The sequence below is a fragment of the Asterias amurensis genome, chromosome 19, assembly GCF_032118995.1.
Source record: "Asterias amurensis chromosome 19, ASM3211899v1".
Lineage (NCBI taxonomy): Eukaryota > Metazoa > Echinodermata > Asteroidea > Forcipulatida > Asteriidae > Asterias > Asterias amurensis.
The window spans coordinates 3,928,113-3,945,323 of NC_092666.1; the positions used below are offsets into that span (position 1 = coordinate 3,928,113).

At 37.3% G+C, this 17,211-nt stretch overlaps 1 protein-coding gene across 2 annotated transcripts; it reads left to right on the forward strand.

The window, feature by feature from the left end:
- The first annotated feature begins 1,296 nt into the window (after window positions 1-1,296).
- On the forward strand, window positions 1,297-17,191 carry LOC139951285 (E3 ubiquitin-protein ligase TRIM56-like). Of its 2 annotated transcripts, none has more exons than XM_071950090.1 (7): window positions 1,297-1,454; window positions 9,058-9,772; window positions 10,827-10,964; window positions 11,579-11,791; window positions 12,449-12,716; window positions 12,985-13,161; window positions 13,690-17,191. In XM_071950090.1, the coding sequence occupies exons 2-7, from the start codon at window positions 9,083-9,085 to the stop codon at window positions 14,127-14,129; spliced, it is 1,926 nt and encodes a 641-aa protein (XP_071806191.1). In that variant the 5' UTR covers window positions 1,297-1,454; window positions 9,058-9,082; the 3' UTR covers window positions 14,130-17,191. The 2 variants fall into 2 exon arrangements, with proteins under 2 accessions (XP_071806191.1, XP_071806192.1); XM_071950091.1 differs by lacking the exon at window positions 1,297-1,454 and adding an exon at window positions 7,988-8,144.
- Window positions 17,192-17,211: the final 20 nt, after the last annotated feature.

Below are 17,211 nucleotides of genomic sequence, written 5' to 3' on the forward strand. Positions count from 1 at the left end.
CTGGTCTTTGAAAAGTAATAAACGTGTCTAGTGCGAGAAAATGCATTTATTGTCAGTTTGGTGAAATTACCATTACATTTAGTTATAAATAAAACAGCTCTGAAATAAATGTTATTTTAATTCCGTATAGCACAACACAGTGACAGATACAGTCTGCACATTTTAATAGACCCAGCATAATGCAACCCGTATATTTATTATCCGATTGTACAGATAGACACCAGCACAATAGAAAATAACACAGTATTATTTGTCTGTTTGCCCGTTAAGTAGCTTCAATGACTACTGTTAACCCGGCTTGGTTTCAACATTCCTAGTTTTATTGTTGTTGGTTTCGTTTCATGCTGGTTGCAAGTCGCCTGTAAAAAAAAATAATATACGCATTAAAAACACGCTATGAAATACATGCAATATAACAACATGACCACGGCGATTATTCCGTGCCATAAGCTATCACTGATATCTTGAGTTGAGAAAAGCTACTCCAAAACAATTTTATAAACGCGACTACAAAATAATATACAGACAGGCAATGGACACCTTTGGTCATTGTCAAAGACCAGTATTCCCACTTGGTGTATCCCATGCAACTTATGCATCAATAAAAACACAACTGTGAAAATTTGGGATATTGGTCATCGAATGTGCAAGAGAACAATGATAGAAAACCCTTGTTGAATTTTGGTTGTGCTTTCATATGCATAATAAAAGGCTTCATGCCTGAAGTCTTTGAACGAGAAATTACTTCTTTCCTAATAGATGTTAAATTTGCTTCGGGGATATAGAATACAAATTTTTGTTTTTTACCCATACAACGATGTGTGTTAGCCCATAGCCGTAGAGCTATGTATATTGACAGCACTGTATACTTTAGTACTCTCCTGATTCCTTTAAATTACTTCTTTCTTGAAAACTACGTTACTTCAGAGGGAGCCGTTTCTCACAATATTGTATACTATAACAGCTTTCCATCACTCGTTACCAAGTAACTTTTTATGCTAATTGCATAATTTTGAGTAATTACTAAAATTAAATGTGTCCAGTGCCTTTAATAACCTGTTTTCTCAGGGCTACATGAGCACATCACCAGTCATTTATCTATTAATAACAATGTAGTCTCGTTTACCGAGCGAAGTCCAATGCACTAAAATATTTTCACATTAGTTGTTTACAGTCTTACCCCCGCCACTGTGCTTTGACTCACACGGCGTAACAGTGAGTCAGTACCGAACCAGTCTAGCGTGCCGTTAACAAAATAACATTATTTGAATACGCCCATTCATACACTCGCGTCCTTTGAAAAAGAGCGTTACTATTGGTGTATTGCTTACTGTGTGTGTACGTGTAGGTCCCTGCCTTGCAAATTGTGTCCGATTGGTACTGGTTGACACAGGAATAAAGTGCTCCCCTTTGCAATTATAAAGTGCTGGTTTGGGTGGAATATTTCTTGAAAGGTAAGTGTTGTTTTGTAAACCTAATTGTATCGTAAGTTAGCAGGTGGTTTTTCATACGTAAATTGCGGATAGTGAAGGTACGTGTCCTGAAATGAATTTTACTTGGTGTGTGGTCGGTACTTTTGATGGGTGCATTTTGTCACAGGGTGGGGACGTGCAATATTGAGTGTATCCACTCTAGTGTGGCAAATTCTAAAAATTCTATTTGAAATTTGATCACGGATCTTAAAAGCTCCATGTTTTGATCTATGATTGATTGATCACTTTGTTGAATATTACTTTATTGGTGTAACTCAACATTGAAGTAATCCACGGGTTGACAATTGCCAAAAACCGCTGTGTATAACTTCCTGATTGACTATCCAAACTATATTTATTACATTATCTGTAATATCTAAATTCATTGGTTTTTATTGTATTTCTACCTCCATGGTTAGCTAAAACCATTTCAGCTTAAACTTGAAAAAATTTGAAAACTTGGAAAACGTTGCTGCCACCACTTTTTCATTCGTTGAAACAAAGCAGTATTTAATTTACCCAAAATGAGATATTCCTTTTGTAAAAATGAGTGAAAAAGTGATGCCAGGCAGGATACGCCGGAAATATTTACCAAACTTTCTCTCCGTGCACGAGGGAATGTGTGTTGTCCAACAACTTTCAAAGAAATAATTGCGAACGAACTTTTGAAGATAATTTGCCGTTATACTACTTATTGCCATAGATTTTGAACTTAAGGTGAAGATGAAAGAAGAAAAAAAAGTGACAAATCAAAATTGTACACCTTGGGATAATAAGTTAAAAGTAATGCAAACCATTTTAATCTAGATTGCATCCACTTTACAAATTGTTTAAAAACAAATCACTATTTCTTTTGCAAATACAGTGTAAAAATATCTGTCATTACAATTTTGATGAGGTATTCCTCAGTCGATTACAGGCAAAACAAAACAAACAAAAAACAATTTCGGAGTTTGATGTGGCTGATTCAAGTTTGACCCCATGGGGGAAACAAATCCACTCTCCTCCCGTTATATTTGACCTGAGCGTTTGTTTAGTGTAAAAACATTCCGGTGATACTGATGTCCAAGAAGAAAGCAGACCATCATCAATTCCGAACGTGGTGTATTGAATTTCAGTCAAACAAGTTCATGAATGCAAAGTACACATGTTTGCCATGTCCTTTCAGGATCACCGTAGGTTTCCGTCAGACCTACTCATACACAATTAGGCCAAGGTTGCTTTTCTTTTATTATCATTTTTTGAATGGACTGTTTGTTCTGAATCAATATGGTGTTATTATTATTACAATGAAAAATCGACTGCTGCTAATATTTTCATAACACTGTGCTGTCATGATCAGCCCATCAGTCATACTTCATTGAGAACGAACTATTATATAAATCAGTTCACATACCTTTGATATGACTGTTGTATACAGAGTTATTGACTCATAATAACAATATGAATGCTAATTATGATCTAAGCGAAATGCATTGTGTGCCGAGGAATAATGTGGGTTGTTTTATTATGACGGTTGATGACGTAAATCTGACTATGTGTTTATTTGTCATCGAAGTTGCAATGAGAATGCATGAAAACCTTGCTTCAATAAAATTATGTGTGTGTTTTCAGATGCCTGAGAAAGTCTATAGGCCTGAAGTCTTTCTCGGACTCAAATTTGACTGAGAAATTGCATGTTCCTCAAAAATTACGATACGTCGGGTTACCATTGTGTCAACAGCTCTCCGTTTCTCGTTACCAAGTTTGTATGCTATAAATAGCCTTTTGTTTTGACTGAGTATAATTAGCAAACGTGTCCAGACCCTTGTTTTGTAAAATTGTACAATGAAGGGGAGTTCAGGGCTGTATGCTTCGTTTTTTAAAGGGCAAGGGCACCAAGGCATTTTCTTCTTGGTAAAGGGCACCCTATGATGAAATTGCAAATTTGTACTGGAGCATTTCAAGGGCACCGAGGCAATGACCAGGGGACACGCAGGCAATCGCCTTCGTTGCCTCCGTGAAGTATCAGGCCTGAGAGTTTTTCTGTCACAAACACAAACGTTTGAAACATTTTGAATAATTTTACTATTCCCACAAAATTTTGGCACATTAGAAACGAATGAAAATTATACTGATGCACACTTCAGAAACAATAGTGGCCATGAATGGGTTGAACGGTGGGCGCAATTCATGTACTTATTTGGTTTGAAACAATCTATTTTGATTTCACACTTTTCTGCACTTAGGGTGCATTAAAACGCACTCAAATTTTAGGAATGTCCAAAAAACAACACTGATAATATATCCTTGGTTTTGAGCGGTAATACGAGTCCAACCTCCTGGTTGCTGTCAGGGGACCAACGGGCAATTGGAGCTGACAGACGGCCTTGACATTGGGCCCTGTTCCCCTCTCCCTCGGTACTACTCTTGCTTTGTTCATCAACCCATAAGCATCTGGAAAAGCTGTTGAGCATAAATCAAATAAACTGTTCTATTGATGGATTGCCATCTGATTATGTCGATTTGACCCTTTTAGTCTCACTGCCCTCGTAAAATACCTGCCAGCTGAACTGTGTTTTGAACTTGTAAATGCGTAAAGAAGTTGAACTACCTGTCTTACGTTCGTATAGAGACCGTCCAGATTTAAAATATCAAATACTTTAAAGGGAAAACTATATACACATCAGCTTTCAATGGCATTAAAACATTTTAACAATAGTTGCACTTTGAAGTTCTCTGGTTATGGAAAATGATATCGAATCAATCAATATCAATCAAACAGTTTCCACAGTATCAAAATCACAACCAAAATCAAATCAAATCAAATGTAAATTGGAAATTAAGAAACAAGTTAATATGTTTGATCAGGTATTTTCATGAGTAATAAGCATAGACATTCATGAAACTGTGGAGGGACCCATTAAGAAGCAAGGTTATGGTTCCCTGAGCAAGCTTGTGCATTGAGCCGATAATTATTTTGAATAATTTAGTTTGAATCTTAGAAACATTTGCTGTCGGATATGATTATCAGATTGTGTGCTCCAATTACTTCCTCATTGGACGTATTAAACTGCTCGAGATTTTCGGTGATATCCTCCCTAAACGCACGGCACATGTTGAATGAAATTTTCATAGTATAAAAACCTTTTATTATAATATCCGCATTAAAGACAGTGGACACACATGGCAATTGTCAAAGACCAGTCTTCTCACTTGGCGTATCTCAACATGCATAAAATAACAAACCTGTGAAAAGTTGAACTCAATCGGTCGTCGAAGTTGCGAGTCAGATAATAATGAAAGAAAACAAAACACCCTTCTCACACGAGGTTGTGTGCTTTCTGATATGCTTGATTTCGAGACCTCAAATTCTAAACTTGAGGTCTCGAAATCCAATTCGTGCAAAATTACTTCTTTCTCGAAAACTACGTCACTTCAGAGGGAGCTGTTTCTCACAATGTTTTATACTGTCAACCTCTCCCCATACTCGTTACCAAGTGAGGTTGTATGCTGATAATTATTTTAAGTAATTACCAATAGTGTCCACTGCCTTTAATCAAATTACAGTCAAACGGTTGCAACAACAAAATTGTGTATACTTTGCCTCGTGATGTTTTAAATTTGAAACTTTGCAATATTGAGAAGTAACTTTTTTAAGTGTGGAAAAGTCACTTGAGAAAACTTATTTTGCAAGGAGTGTTGCCTCAGAGAACAAATGTTATGTTTTGCTTTTTCTGTTTTTGAGTTGAGGAATAATAATATTTGACCTAACACGAGGTGACATTTCCGGCTGTTCCGTGTACTCTATTGACTATTCTGTATGCAACTCGCTTCCCAAGCAGTCTTTTATTGACTCGGTCTGGGGACGTGTTATTCCGGGTTTGATAAAGCCTTTTGTGAATCGAAATTTGACTGACAATAGAGATTTTCAAATGGCCTCGAGCATTCCACAAACTACAATAAGTGTTCACTGAACACCAGATATAGTTTGAACGGGAATGAGATTTCAAAAACTTAATAGGATCAAAGTGTCAACCGCCATTTTATTTTGGGAGTAAACGGGAGTTATGCCCTCCTTGCAGTAGGGTGGGTGAAGGAAGTTGCAGTGATATCCACACTCTAGAAACTCCGGGTGAAAATTAATCCGGTTAGGGATTTTAGGGGTCATGGGGTGGATTTCACGAAGAGTTAAGACTATCTCGGACTCATACTTACTTAGGACTAGCCTGGAGTTTTAAATATTTCCTAGACTAGTCCTGACCTAAGTTGGGAGTCCTAACTATTTATTTAAATCGAGCCCTGACCCTTGATGGGTCAGTGTGTGACCAGGAATGCACATATTATGTGCCGAACAACGAGAAATCATTGTCAAACCGACGCAGAATCCAAGTTGAACTCCATGCTTTGCGGTACAGCTCTGGAATGGCGACCGTATATCGGCTATCCATGAGACCCGGTTCAGTGTGTAATATCGAAATGGCTTAGCGACTTAGCGTTAGGCCCTATTATCATATCAGTATACACATAGCAACATTGCTATCATGAAACTTTGTTCATGATAAAAATGAAGATAGGCATATACACCATACAACAGCGACTGTGTACCTCTCTACCAAAAACTCTCATGACCCACAAAAAACCCGTAAGCATAAAAACTTTCTAAGCACAGGCAAATCTTGACTTTCAGAAACTAGTCAACAAATTCCAACTTGCGCCCCGATTATAAAAACTTCTGTTTTTCCATACAAACAAGTTTGACTTTGGGAAGTGAGGTTTTATGGGTGTGGGTTGGGCCTGCGGAAAATGACCGAGGGCTGGCTGGGTGGCAGGGTAAAGTCAAAGTATATAAAGAAAACAAAACAAACTTAAGCATCATTATCGTTACCTAATGCATTGACAAATTTGGTGTTCCTGCAGGACACCAACGAAGTATTTGCATAACGTCTGCATGCAGTTCATAAGTTCATGAATTCCACCGTGAAGTTCCTATATAGGCTTGTCGCTGCCTCAATCCACAACATTAATAACTTCTAAAAACTTGCATACTTAACATTTATAGCCTCTAAAGTGGGCCTATATCCATAACTTTCTGTATAGATGGAGCATGCATTTAAGTTGTTATGGACTTGTGAATGGGACTGGAAAACACGATTGTTACATCAAGAGTTTTAAAGAACAGATGTGAATTCGTGTTTTATTCCAGACACAGGGCAAATTTACTTAGGTCGTTTTGGACAATGGGTTTGGACCGCGTTGCCACATTGCATTGTACCGTTATAAATTTAAAGGCACTGGACACTGTTTTGGTTACTAATTCAAAGTAATTGTTAGCATAAAAACTTACTTGGTATAAGGAGCAATGGGGAGCTGTTGGTAGTATAAAACATTGTGGGAAACAGCTCCGTATCTAACAGTAAAACTTAGTTTTTGAAAAGAGGAAAATTTCTCGCTAAAATAATAAAAGACTTCACCCAGTTATTATTTGCATCACAAAGTAATGCAACAAGGGTGTTTTTTCATTCATTTATTTTCCTGCAACAATGATGACCAAGTCCATTTTCTTTTTACAGTATTGTTTTTTTGTTGTTGCAAATGTTGGGATGTGAAAATACTGGTCTTTGACAATATTATCAAACATGTACATACAGTGCCTTTAATATAGCTACCATCAACCATAGAGGCAAGCAGACATCGGAAGCGATGTGCTCAACTTTGTACACTATTTGAAGAACTAGATGAAATAGATAAACAAAGTTCAAAGTCAACTTTTGGAAAAAAGAAGCGAAGCGCGCGTACCTGGGAGATAACTAGGTATTAATTTTATTGTTCATTTAAAGGTTAAGTTATTTTTTATTTACCTTTCCTGTAATAATTTGGTGGTCTGTCCGCTGTTGGTTTGGACAATAAATCAATATTTATTTGTTATTTATAAAATATTTGTTGATAACATTTATTGTTAACAATTATTAAAGACCATAACGGGTATAACAAATAACACGTTTCGCGAGCCGGGAGTTTGTCTCAGTCCGGCTTTATTCTCACCGATTTTTGAAATTTTTTAACTTTTATGACATTCAAAATTATTGTTGCCCTTTTTGAAAATTCACATGATAGCTAGGCCTACATGCACGACGTGCACAAAGTGTTTCCTTAAAAAAATAGGTTAGAATTTGAAAAATAATTTCTGCGGCAGCAGTAGTTTCCGTCGGTCGCAGTGCGCTTCAATTCCACCAAATTAATAGCTGGAATAATTTAATATATTCCAGCTGTTAATTAAAATTAACTGTTCGCAAACAAGCCCTTACGTAAAAATAATCATATTTCAATAATATTTTTTTTTAAAACCCACCCTAAAAATGCCAGTAATGCCCAAAGGATTTGAGCTTGTCCAAAGGTCACAAACAAAAAGGCATAGTGGCTCTTGCACATTCCTTGAATTCCATTCATTCAATGACGATTTGTGTACACAGGCTGTGGTTTTTTGTTATACCTTACGCATGCGTGGTTGGCACAGCATAATTGAAAAAATAACAGGTGTAGATCGTGGTGTTTTGTCAGCGCGTCATTACTGACTATAATTTTGCCGAATCTTACAACGAAATACCCATGTTTTGAGGGTTTTCTGTTGACTAACAAGCTGAATCTTCGCAATAGGAGTTGATTAGGAAGCAAGGAGAGTCTTTATCAGTGGTATGTTGTTGTATAATTTGTGAATAAATGATGAATTTTACCACCTTTTTATCAGTGATGTTTTAATTTTGGTGGTACGTGTGGTATGGGTTGTATGCTCGACTTTCTGGCCCGCTGGGCGAGGCGTTGCCAGGGACCAAAGTTGCGCTGGCAGACGGTCGAGTTGTGTATTTTGTAATTTGATGCGGTCACCAACAAATTAGCACGATATAATGCATTGACAAGGGTTGGGCCGTTTTAGGAAGATTGTATGTATCCTGCCACCACTTTAGTATTCGTTATGAATAGTGTTTCATGGTTTATCATTATATATAGTGAGATATTGTCAAATCAAAATGAGTGAAAAAGTGGTGGCAGGATTCAGAAATATTTCTGGAAAAGTTTCCGTATGGCGCCACCACTTTTTCATTCGAAATAAAATAATATAGTATCTAATTTACCTGATTGATATATCCCTTTTTGTAAAAATGAGTGAAAAGGTGGTGGCGCCATACGGAAAGTTATCCATATTTCTAATTAGCAAATCAATACCTTTTTTGATCATTGATAGCTGCAAATCAAAATGGGCAACAATCTTTTTGAGATGTTAATTTTTTGTTCTGATTCTTGTTCACATAAAAGTAGTTAATTTATCTGGGTGGAAGAATTTCAGGGCCCAATTTGCCTGTAAAGCACAAAAACTTGCTAAGCACAGAAAAAGGTTGGCAGCCAGAAGTTTTCATGCTGTGACTGGTGTTTGCTTAGCAAATGAATTATTTTGTCAAGCAGTTTTTTCTGCTTTATGGAATTGGGCCCAGTTGAAGTCTATAGTCAATATTATTGGGCAATGGGCAATAGGAATTCGGATTGAAATAAATCAAGATGATTGATAACCAATTCTATGTATTCTTTCTTGTGTTTTTCCCGACCACAGATTTGCGTAGAAACCATCTGCCAAGATGACTGCGATGTTTAAAAACGCCGCCAGCACCGTGCTGAACAAAATCAGCAAAGAGTCGCTGAAATGTGGCCTCTGCCAAAACTTCTACTTCAAGCCCAAAATCATGGACTGCGTCCATACCTTCTGCGAAGATTGCCTCGTGAAATACCGCAACATGAAGTATCCCAAGAATACGCGGATCCCGTGTCCGGTGTGCGGCGACGAGACGGAATTGCCAATCGGCGGGATTGCTGGGTTGAAGTCTAACCTTCACTTGAGCGGAGTTGTCGAGGAGATGGTTCTGCACGATCAGCTACTCGGTGCCAAGGGTAAGAAGTTGGAGTGCGGCGGGTGTGATGAGAATAAAGAAGCCATCGCGAGATGTATGGACTGCGATCACTTCCTGTGTCAAGGGTGCGTCGAGGCCCACAAGCGCTTCGCCATGATCAAGAATCATTCCATCGCAACGTTGGACGAGCTGCGAACCGGGAAGATTGAGTTGAAGAGTCCGGCCCGTAAGAAGGCACCAGAGTGTGAGAATCATCCAGGCGAGAAGATCCGCTGCTTCTGTGAGACATGCAGCGAGTTGATCTGTCTGGAATGCGCCTTCTTGGGACACGCCCGCCCCCAGCATGAATCTGTCAGCATCAGGGAGGCCGCCAATCGACGCCGTCAGAGCATGAGAGACTTCTTGCCAAAAACTGAAGAGGTAAACTTACACACGTTCCTTTTCTCTTAAAAAAGTTTATTCCTCCCCAAAATAAGCCTAAAATAACAACTGTTCCCAAGCATTACTCCTAGAACTCTGAGAGGTTCGTTCCGCTATCGTCCCTGCAAACAATCAATAGCAGGGAGCGAACCTCATAGTTCTAGGAGTACCCACACATGACCTTTTGTATGAAAACATTAATTTCCCTCCCAAAACATGCACTACCATGCCCGATGCTTTATTTTTCTTCTTGTTGAAAAAACTCATAATTTATTATAAAGACACTTTTAATGAGTTACATGTACCTCTTTATATTCGTCAAGCTGATTCTGTTTTATTTTGGTTCATTCTATGTTTTGTTTGAAATTGCCTCATATATTTATTGTAACTTTTTCATATTTTGTTTTGCACATAGAAGCTCCATATTTTGTGTCTCTTATTATTGTTCAATTTTTGCTATTCTTGTTAAAAGATGTTCTTAATTAATGAAACCTAAATGCTGTTCCTTTTTATAAAAATCTTTCTCTTCTGGCTTTTGTCCTTTTACTTAATTCCTATCTTTTTAAACCTTGTGTGGAGTTGGTCTTCTTTTTATTGTCAATGTTCACTATTTAATGTCTTGGTTAAATGCTATATATTTTCGTTTAATGTTTAACTTACTGTAAAATATTTGTATATATAATCCTATTGTAGGCCTATTTTGTTATTTAATTGTAAGAACACATATATCCAGTTTACCGGTAACCTGTGAGATTTGATTTGTTAAAACAAAACAAGAATGGAAGTTCTCTTTCTAAAAGTAAAATATACTATTTTGTTACGTATAATAATTCACACAAGACGTAGCCTACTTTCATGAAATTGTTTTACCACTTTCTAAAAAAACTACAGGACATCAGCTTTCAACTATAACTAGCTTTTTACCATGTAAATTTAATGTATGTATGTGGACGTTCATGATGTGTTTCGTGTCATACAAAAAGTACATGAATCCTTTAGCCATCTTGTTTACAATATATTTGGAATTAATCAATTATTGTTTGAATGGTTGCAGGTTGTTAACGAGTTCCAGCAGGTGCAGAAGGGATTGAACACAGTCAAGAATGATCTGAAGATCAATGCCAGTGATGCTAGAAAGAGTATCCAAGAACTGGTGGCTTCTAAGATCTCTGAGCTCAGAAAGAAAGAAAAGGTAAAGAAGACAAGATAGCTTAAAGTATTTAGCATGAACAAGTAAAGCTTTTTAGTGTTAGAAGAGTCTACTTAATGAGGAAAGATAGAAAAGGTAAAGCACTAAGACAAGAAAGGAAAGGTATTGAGCAAGAACAAGTAAAGCTTTTTAGTTATAAAAGACTAGAAAGGTTAGAGTATTCGGAAAACAGTCTGTATTCAAAGTAAATTGTACTGAGTTTTAAAAAGAGAAGCAAATTGTTATCAAGGAACGAAAGGTTAAGTATAAAAAGTAAAGTCAAGTTAGAAAGATGACAAGAACAATCCTAAAGAATAAGAAAGTGAGTTGTTAAATTAGAACAGTAATGTTAAGAACTACAAACTACACATTTTCCTCATTACCAAAAGGAAAATTGCTGTGCCCTTTCAAGAGCGTTTCTCCTGTTTGTGCTAATACATCGGCGCCTTAGAGCAAACTTTGATTTTGGCATTTTTGGATTTTATAAATTTCTTTTGATTGATTGATTGATTGATTGATTGATTGATTGAAGAGCGAAGGGCAAGGCCTGCTACTCAAAATAACTGCTACGGCAAAACCTCAATTAATAATGCTTCATTTGTGTTGTTTTCCTTTAGTCCTTACTGGATGAGATTGACCATACTGAGAAGCAGAGAGCCCAGACAATGCAGCAGAGCGATCAGAAAGTAACATCCTTCATCGGTAAGGCTCGTCACTCCTTGGAGGTTGCCCGTAACGCCATCGAGACCGCCACGGACTCTGACTTCCTCTCGCTCCATCCAACGGTGGAGAGAGACCTCCAGAATCTGACGGAAAAGAGCCCACCACAGGTAAGCAAGTTCTGGAGACTCGAAAAAGTCATTCCTGTTCTGGCTAGATTTGTGGACAAGTCATTCATGTTGGACACATTGTTGCCATGGTTGACCTTGCCGGGCGGTCCAGCCCAGAAATGTTTTCGCCCAGTAGCCCAGTATACTCTGAGCAAAATACCTTGTGGTTCCCAGCACACCTAGGTCAAAATTCTAGGTGAACCTAGTTAAACTGTGTTTAACTGGAACTAGTTAAAAACCAGTTGATAAACTAGTTAAACACAGTTAAAACCAGTTGGTTTAATATGAAAAAATGGACAGACACCAACCAACTGGTTTATCATTTAAACCTAGTTGAACACAGTGAAACCTAGTCCAAACCAGTTGGTTAATATGGAAAATGGACGAGTTTGGTCACTATCCAGTTGAACCAGTTGACCCCAGTTAACTGGGTTCAACTGCAACTTTGACCTGGGCAGACTTCCCCCAGATTGCACTTAAGTAATGATGGCTCCCCATAATCAATTATGAATAATGTTATTGGACCGTTCGTCCATGGTGGACTAAATTGGATTTAGAGCCCACCTCTGAAATTGGTCTAGCTTGCTATAGCTAGGCTGCTGGCTCCAAACTGCTCTCCAATACTTCCTCATCAATCTATTAATCTCCTAACAACAGGTGCACCAGAAGCTCTCGTTCCTGAAGTTTACCGGTCTGGCAAAGGAAGCCGCCGACAACGTAACTCTTGGCCAGGTCGTCAAGAGAGGAGAGTGGGACATGATGGCAACGTTTGGAAAGGAAGGAACCATGGAGGGTGAATTTAAGTGGGCGAGAGGCATCACTGCTTGCCCTAATGGAGATATCGCTGTGGCCGATCGTAACAACAACCGTGTTGCGATTAGTTCGAGCGAAGGCAATCACAAAGTGAGCATCCCAGCTCAAAGTGGTAAGCATCCCTCAAGATATTTTTGGTGTTGTTATTTTTCTGTGACTTTGTTTGTAAAACTATAAATCAAAGGCGACAACTCAGGACATAACGTTCAGTTCTATTGAGTTATGCCTACTAATTTCAAATTCACGTCAAATTCGCATCGCATTCGCAGGAAGTATGAACCGAGCTTAAGACACCAGAATGTTAATTCCAAGGTGTTGGTTCGAATCCTGCTCTTGTCAGTTTTTTATTTATTCAACCGCAAACTATTTTGTCTCTACAGCACGTAATGTTGCCTCCGATTCCAAGAATCGTCTGGTCGTGATTGACCGCTCTGGATTGGCCACCGTTTACAACGGTGACCGCAAGCAAGTCCTGCAGTTCCCAGTGGCTCCTAGTGAGCAGGGAACCGTGGATCCTCGTTGCGTTGCTATCGACAAGGAAGATCGAATCTACATTGGTAAGTTGAGACGCAGCTTTTATGCACTTGTCAGTTTTCTGGTCCTTCTTTGGCAGTTCAACCTCCAAAATTTAACTCAGTTTAACTCTAACCACCAAAACCTTCAAAAGCCATCAACAAATTGCCCATCAAAAAGCCCATTTCAAAATGAACGGCAATACAACCTTACTTGGTTTGAAGTGCAGCTGTTTCAGATACTATTAAGCATTCTGGGAAGTATTTTACTTCGAAGGAATGTGGTCATTTAAAAAGATGTCTAGTTTTTCGCCCAAAAAGTTGAATCCGATAAATTTTACTGTCAGAAAATATTCTCGGATTGTGTTCCTATAAATAATTTTATCTGCCTTAAATATAATGCGTGGGATAAATGCAATATCTCAAAAAAAGCTAACATCTTTTGAAATTGTTACCGTTTTGTTTTACTGTATAGTATCTACATTTTTATTGGATTGAAGAATCAAACTGTGCCCAAAACAAAAGATAAACTTTGCCTTTAAAAGGATTTTTTAAATTATTTTTTATTTATAGGTGACTTCACTCGTCAGTTGATCAGTATCCACAGCCCAATCGACGGCAAAGTCGAACGCATCATCCAGGTCAACATGAAACCAGAGTTCATCTGCGTCACCGGTAAGAACCTCATCCTCATGAGTAATGCCGACGAGGGCAAGGTTGTCGCCGTCGACCCATGGGGCGCTAAGGGTAACGAGGCCTTCGGTTTTGAGACCGTCTTCGAAGGAGAGAAGATGAAGCCTGCCGGAATCGCCATCGATGGTAACGACGAGATTTACATTTCCGGATACATGGGATACATCAACACTGGACAGATCCATCACTACACCGCACGCGGGAAGCATATTAAGTGTATTGCTGATAAGCAGTACATGCCGCAGGGTATCTGCTTTAACACGAAAGGAATGCTCATTATGGCTAATTATCATTCCGTTCGGATCTTTAACATGTCATAGATTGTTCCCTTCATGCTCTAGTGTTTTAGGCACTCGCAATGTTTGAAACTGGGTTTGCTTCTCAAACCAAATCAAAGGAAAACTTACGCTGAACTCAAACGAGATGTAATTTCATAGAGCTGCTTTCAGCAGGATTGCCGTTTAACTTCTTAAGCAGTTTTTGTACGATTCTGTGGTTTGACTGTTAAGGGGAAAAATATTAACGGCCGTTAAGCAGCTCTATAAAATTAGACCCATAACTTTACAAATAATTATAAGTACTATTTAGGCATTTATCTGTCTAACCATTCCAGCACTTTTAACAGTTTTAACATGTTCTGTATTCTACTATTCTTCAGTCACCAAATCTTCCAAGTTTTCAGTTAGTTTAGATAAAATTTCAATTTTATTCCGAAGTTTGAATTGTCAATGGACAGCAGCTTTTGTATTCATTTTCCGTGTTATTCAGTAATTGAGAATTTGGAGAAGTGGGAAGGAAATGCTGTAAAAGAAAACTGGACATGCAACATTGAAGGGAGACAAAATTAAGGAATGTACAAAACTATGTTAGCCCATCCAGTATGGGGTAAACATTGTACACAGACAAAACGGAAAGAATATTCAAGTTTGGTAATTTAAAAGCTAAATAATATCTTTTTTTTTAGTTTTGAAATTGAGGCCAGTTTTCAAGAATTTGCCGGACAGTATTTGAAAAAGTCTGAAAGGTTTTTGCTAGATTCTTCAGAGTTGCTACACAGGAAAGCATTGGTGAAAAGTTATACAGATTTAATTTCAGAGTGTAATATTTTTTAATTTGATAACTATAAATTTTCCCGAGAAATATTCCGTCTGAAATACTGTGCTAAGATTGACTTCTCCAGTACTCAGTTATGTATCAATTTAATCAAAATGTGAACCAAATTTAAACAGGCACAGTGCAGTAAAATTTAAGCTGAAAGGATTGAAGGATTGTGACACTGATGTCTGATTGCGTTTAGTAACTTGAGCGACACAGGGAAGTTGCGGCTATTTTTGTAGTAGTCGTGGGGGCATGATTAACTGAGTAGTTTAAAAACGGTTATCGCGACTCGACTAAGCAATCACTTGTCGCAGTAGTTGCCTAGCCCAGGCCGAGTGGATAATAACCCTATCTCTAGCCAGTATTAAAACCAAAACTAATGTAGGAAAACTTTCAAAAGTCTCCAGACGATCGTTGGAAATTTGAAATACCGATTCCGAATCAACTTCACACAGAATAATTTCTGCAGGATGCTTATTACTATTAGCATCTTTACATGGAGCAGTCCTTCAGTAACAATTTACAAACCTTTTCGAGGTCCTTACAAAAGTATGACCCTATCTTTAAAGTAGGGGATGGAATGAGTTTGCCCTTCCAAAAGTTAATGATGTATCATCATTCCAATTGTGTATAAATTTCGTAATTTGTAATCAGAGATTTCCGATTTAGTAGGCAGAATGCCACTTTAACCAAATGGGATCTTTTTAAAATAATATGTAGTGCACCTTTAAGGGGTCGTTCGAAACAGTAGTTATATTGTACAGTGTGTGTTTACTATTGGGATTAGGTACAATGCTGCTATGTTTTATCGCTGTAGCTTTACTCTAAGAATGTATATTGTATATGTAGCACATTATAAGAATTCATTTTTTTTTAACGGAAACAATGTAGGCTTAGTGGTAGATTAAAATTAACCCTCCAAAAACCCAGTTTCATGAAAAAATTCTTACCAGTGAGAAAAAATTACCTGCTTAAATTGCCCTGTCACAACCAGTTTCCTGCTTTGCTTTGAAGACATGTTTTAAACAATTCTCTGCTCACCACAGTGGATGATACTGAATAGTCAAACAGTAGGAGGGTTGACTGTGTACTGTGTAGATGAATTCACCACATCTTATATTAAAGGCTGGCATAGTTTATCATTCAAACCCATATTGGACGTTATTGAATAGTCGGACAGTAGGAGGGTTAACTTTAAATTTTATCTACACTGTTTGCATGTATACTTTTAACAGTCAAATAACTCGTTAGTTTCTTTGTAATCCTAATTATTGTACTTCGCTATTTTGGACAGGTCTTTTTGGGCTACTATTATAATCACGATTTGTATTTTTGTTTCTTTGGATATTATTTTTTTCTTACAAACTGTCACGTAATCATACCAAAAGGTACTTGGTCACATTATCGTTATGGTTTATTCTGATTAAAATAACTGATATTTTTATTAACACTTTTTAGACCGTACTAAAGTGATCAACGTTTATTGTACTTTTTTTAAAGGAACCCTAGACTGGTTTCCAGTCCCTCTTCATATCTAAGGGTATTCAGTGTTACAAATTCAATGGTTAGATTTGATGAGATTTTAGCATGTAAAAAAAACGTAATTTTTGTTGAGGTAGCTTGTGTAAAAAAAGTGCACCTTTTCAAAAGTTTGAATGAGTGTCTCTAATTTTCATTTCATTTTTACAATGTTTATGCCGCATAAAATTTCTCACCGTCTTATCATAACAACTGTTGTATACTATGGGCCACTATTTTGCATATTATAATTATATTTTTTAACAAATTCTCGTGGTGATTGGGTTCAGTATCTAAAATATATTTTAACAAATCACTCTTTATTCTTTTATTTAACACGATAACTGTTTAACAAAAAAATCATAGTACTTTACAACAAGAAGCATACATAAAAATGTAATAAAAACATTTGAGTTGTGTAGTTGTGTGATCAGCTTAATCACTAATATACAATAAAGAATTATCTGCTGTTATGTAAAAAAAAAGTCAAGATTAATATTACTTGTATTCAGATTTCCTAGAAATATCTTTAGGAGTTATTAAAAACTTAAAGCGACTGGACGCCATTGGTACTTGTCAAAGACCAGTCTTTTCACTTGGTGTATCTCAACATATACATAAAATAACAAACCTTTGAAAACTTGAGCTCAATTGGTCGTTGAAGTTGCGAGATAATTTTAAAAGAAAAAACACCCTTGTCACATGAAGTTGTGTGCTTTCAGATGCTTGATTTCGAGACCTCAAATTCTAAATCTGAGGTCTCGAAGTCAAATTGGGGAAAGAAAT

What these genes read in the sequence shown, in the direction of transcription:
- LOC139951285 (XM_071950090.1), top strand. Translation starts at nt 9,083, where the DNA reads ATGACTGCGATGTTTAAAAACGCCGCCAGCACCGTGCTGAACAAAATC. An exon ending in TCTTGCCAAAAACTGAAGAG is followed by an intron (nt 9,773 to 10,826) that starts GTAAACTTACAC and finishes GAATGGTTGCAG; the next exon opens with GTTGTTAACGAGTTCCAGCA. An exon ending in GAGCATCCCAGCTCAAAGTG is followed by an intron (nt 12,717 to 12,984) that starts GTAAGCATCCCT and finishes TTGTCTCTACAG; the next exon opens with CACGTAATGTTGCCTCCGAT.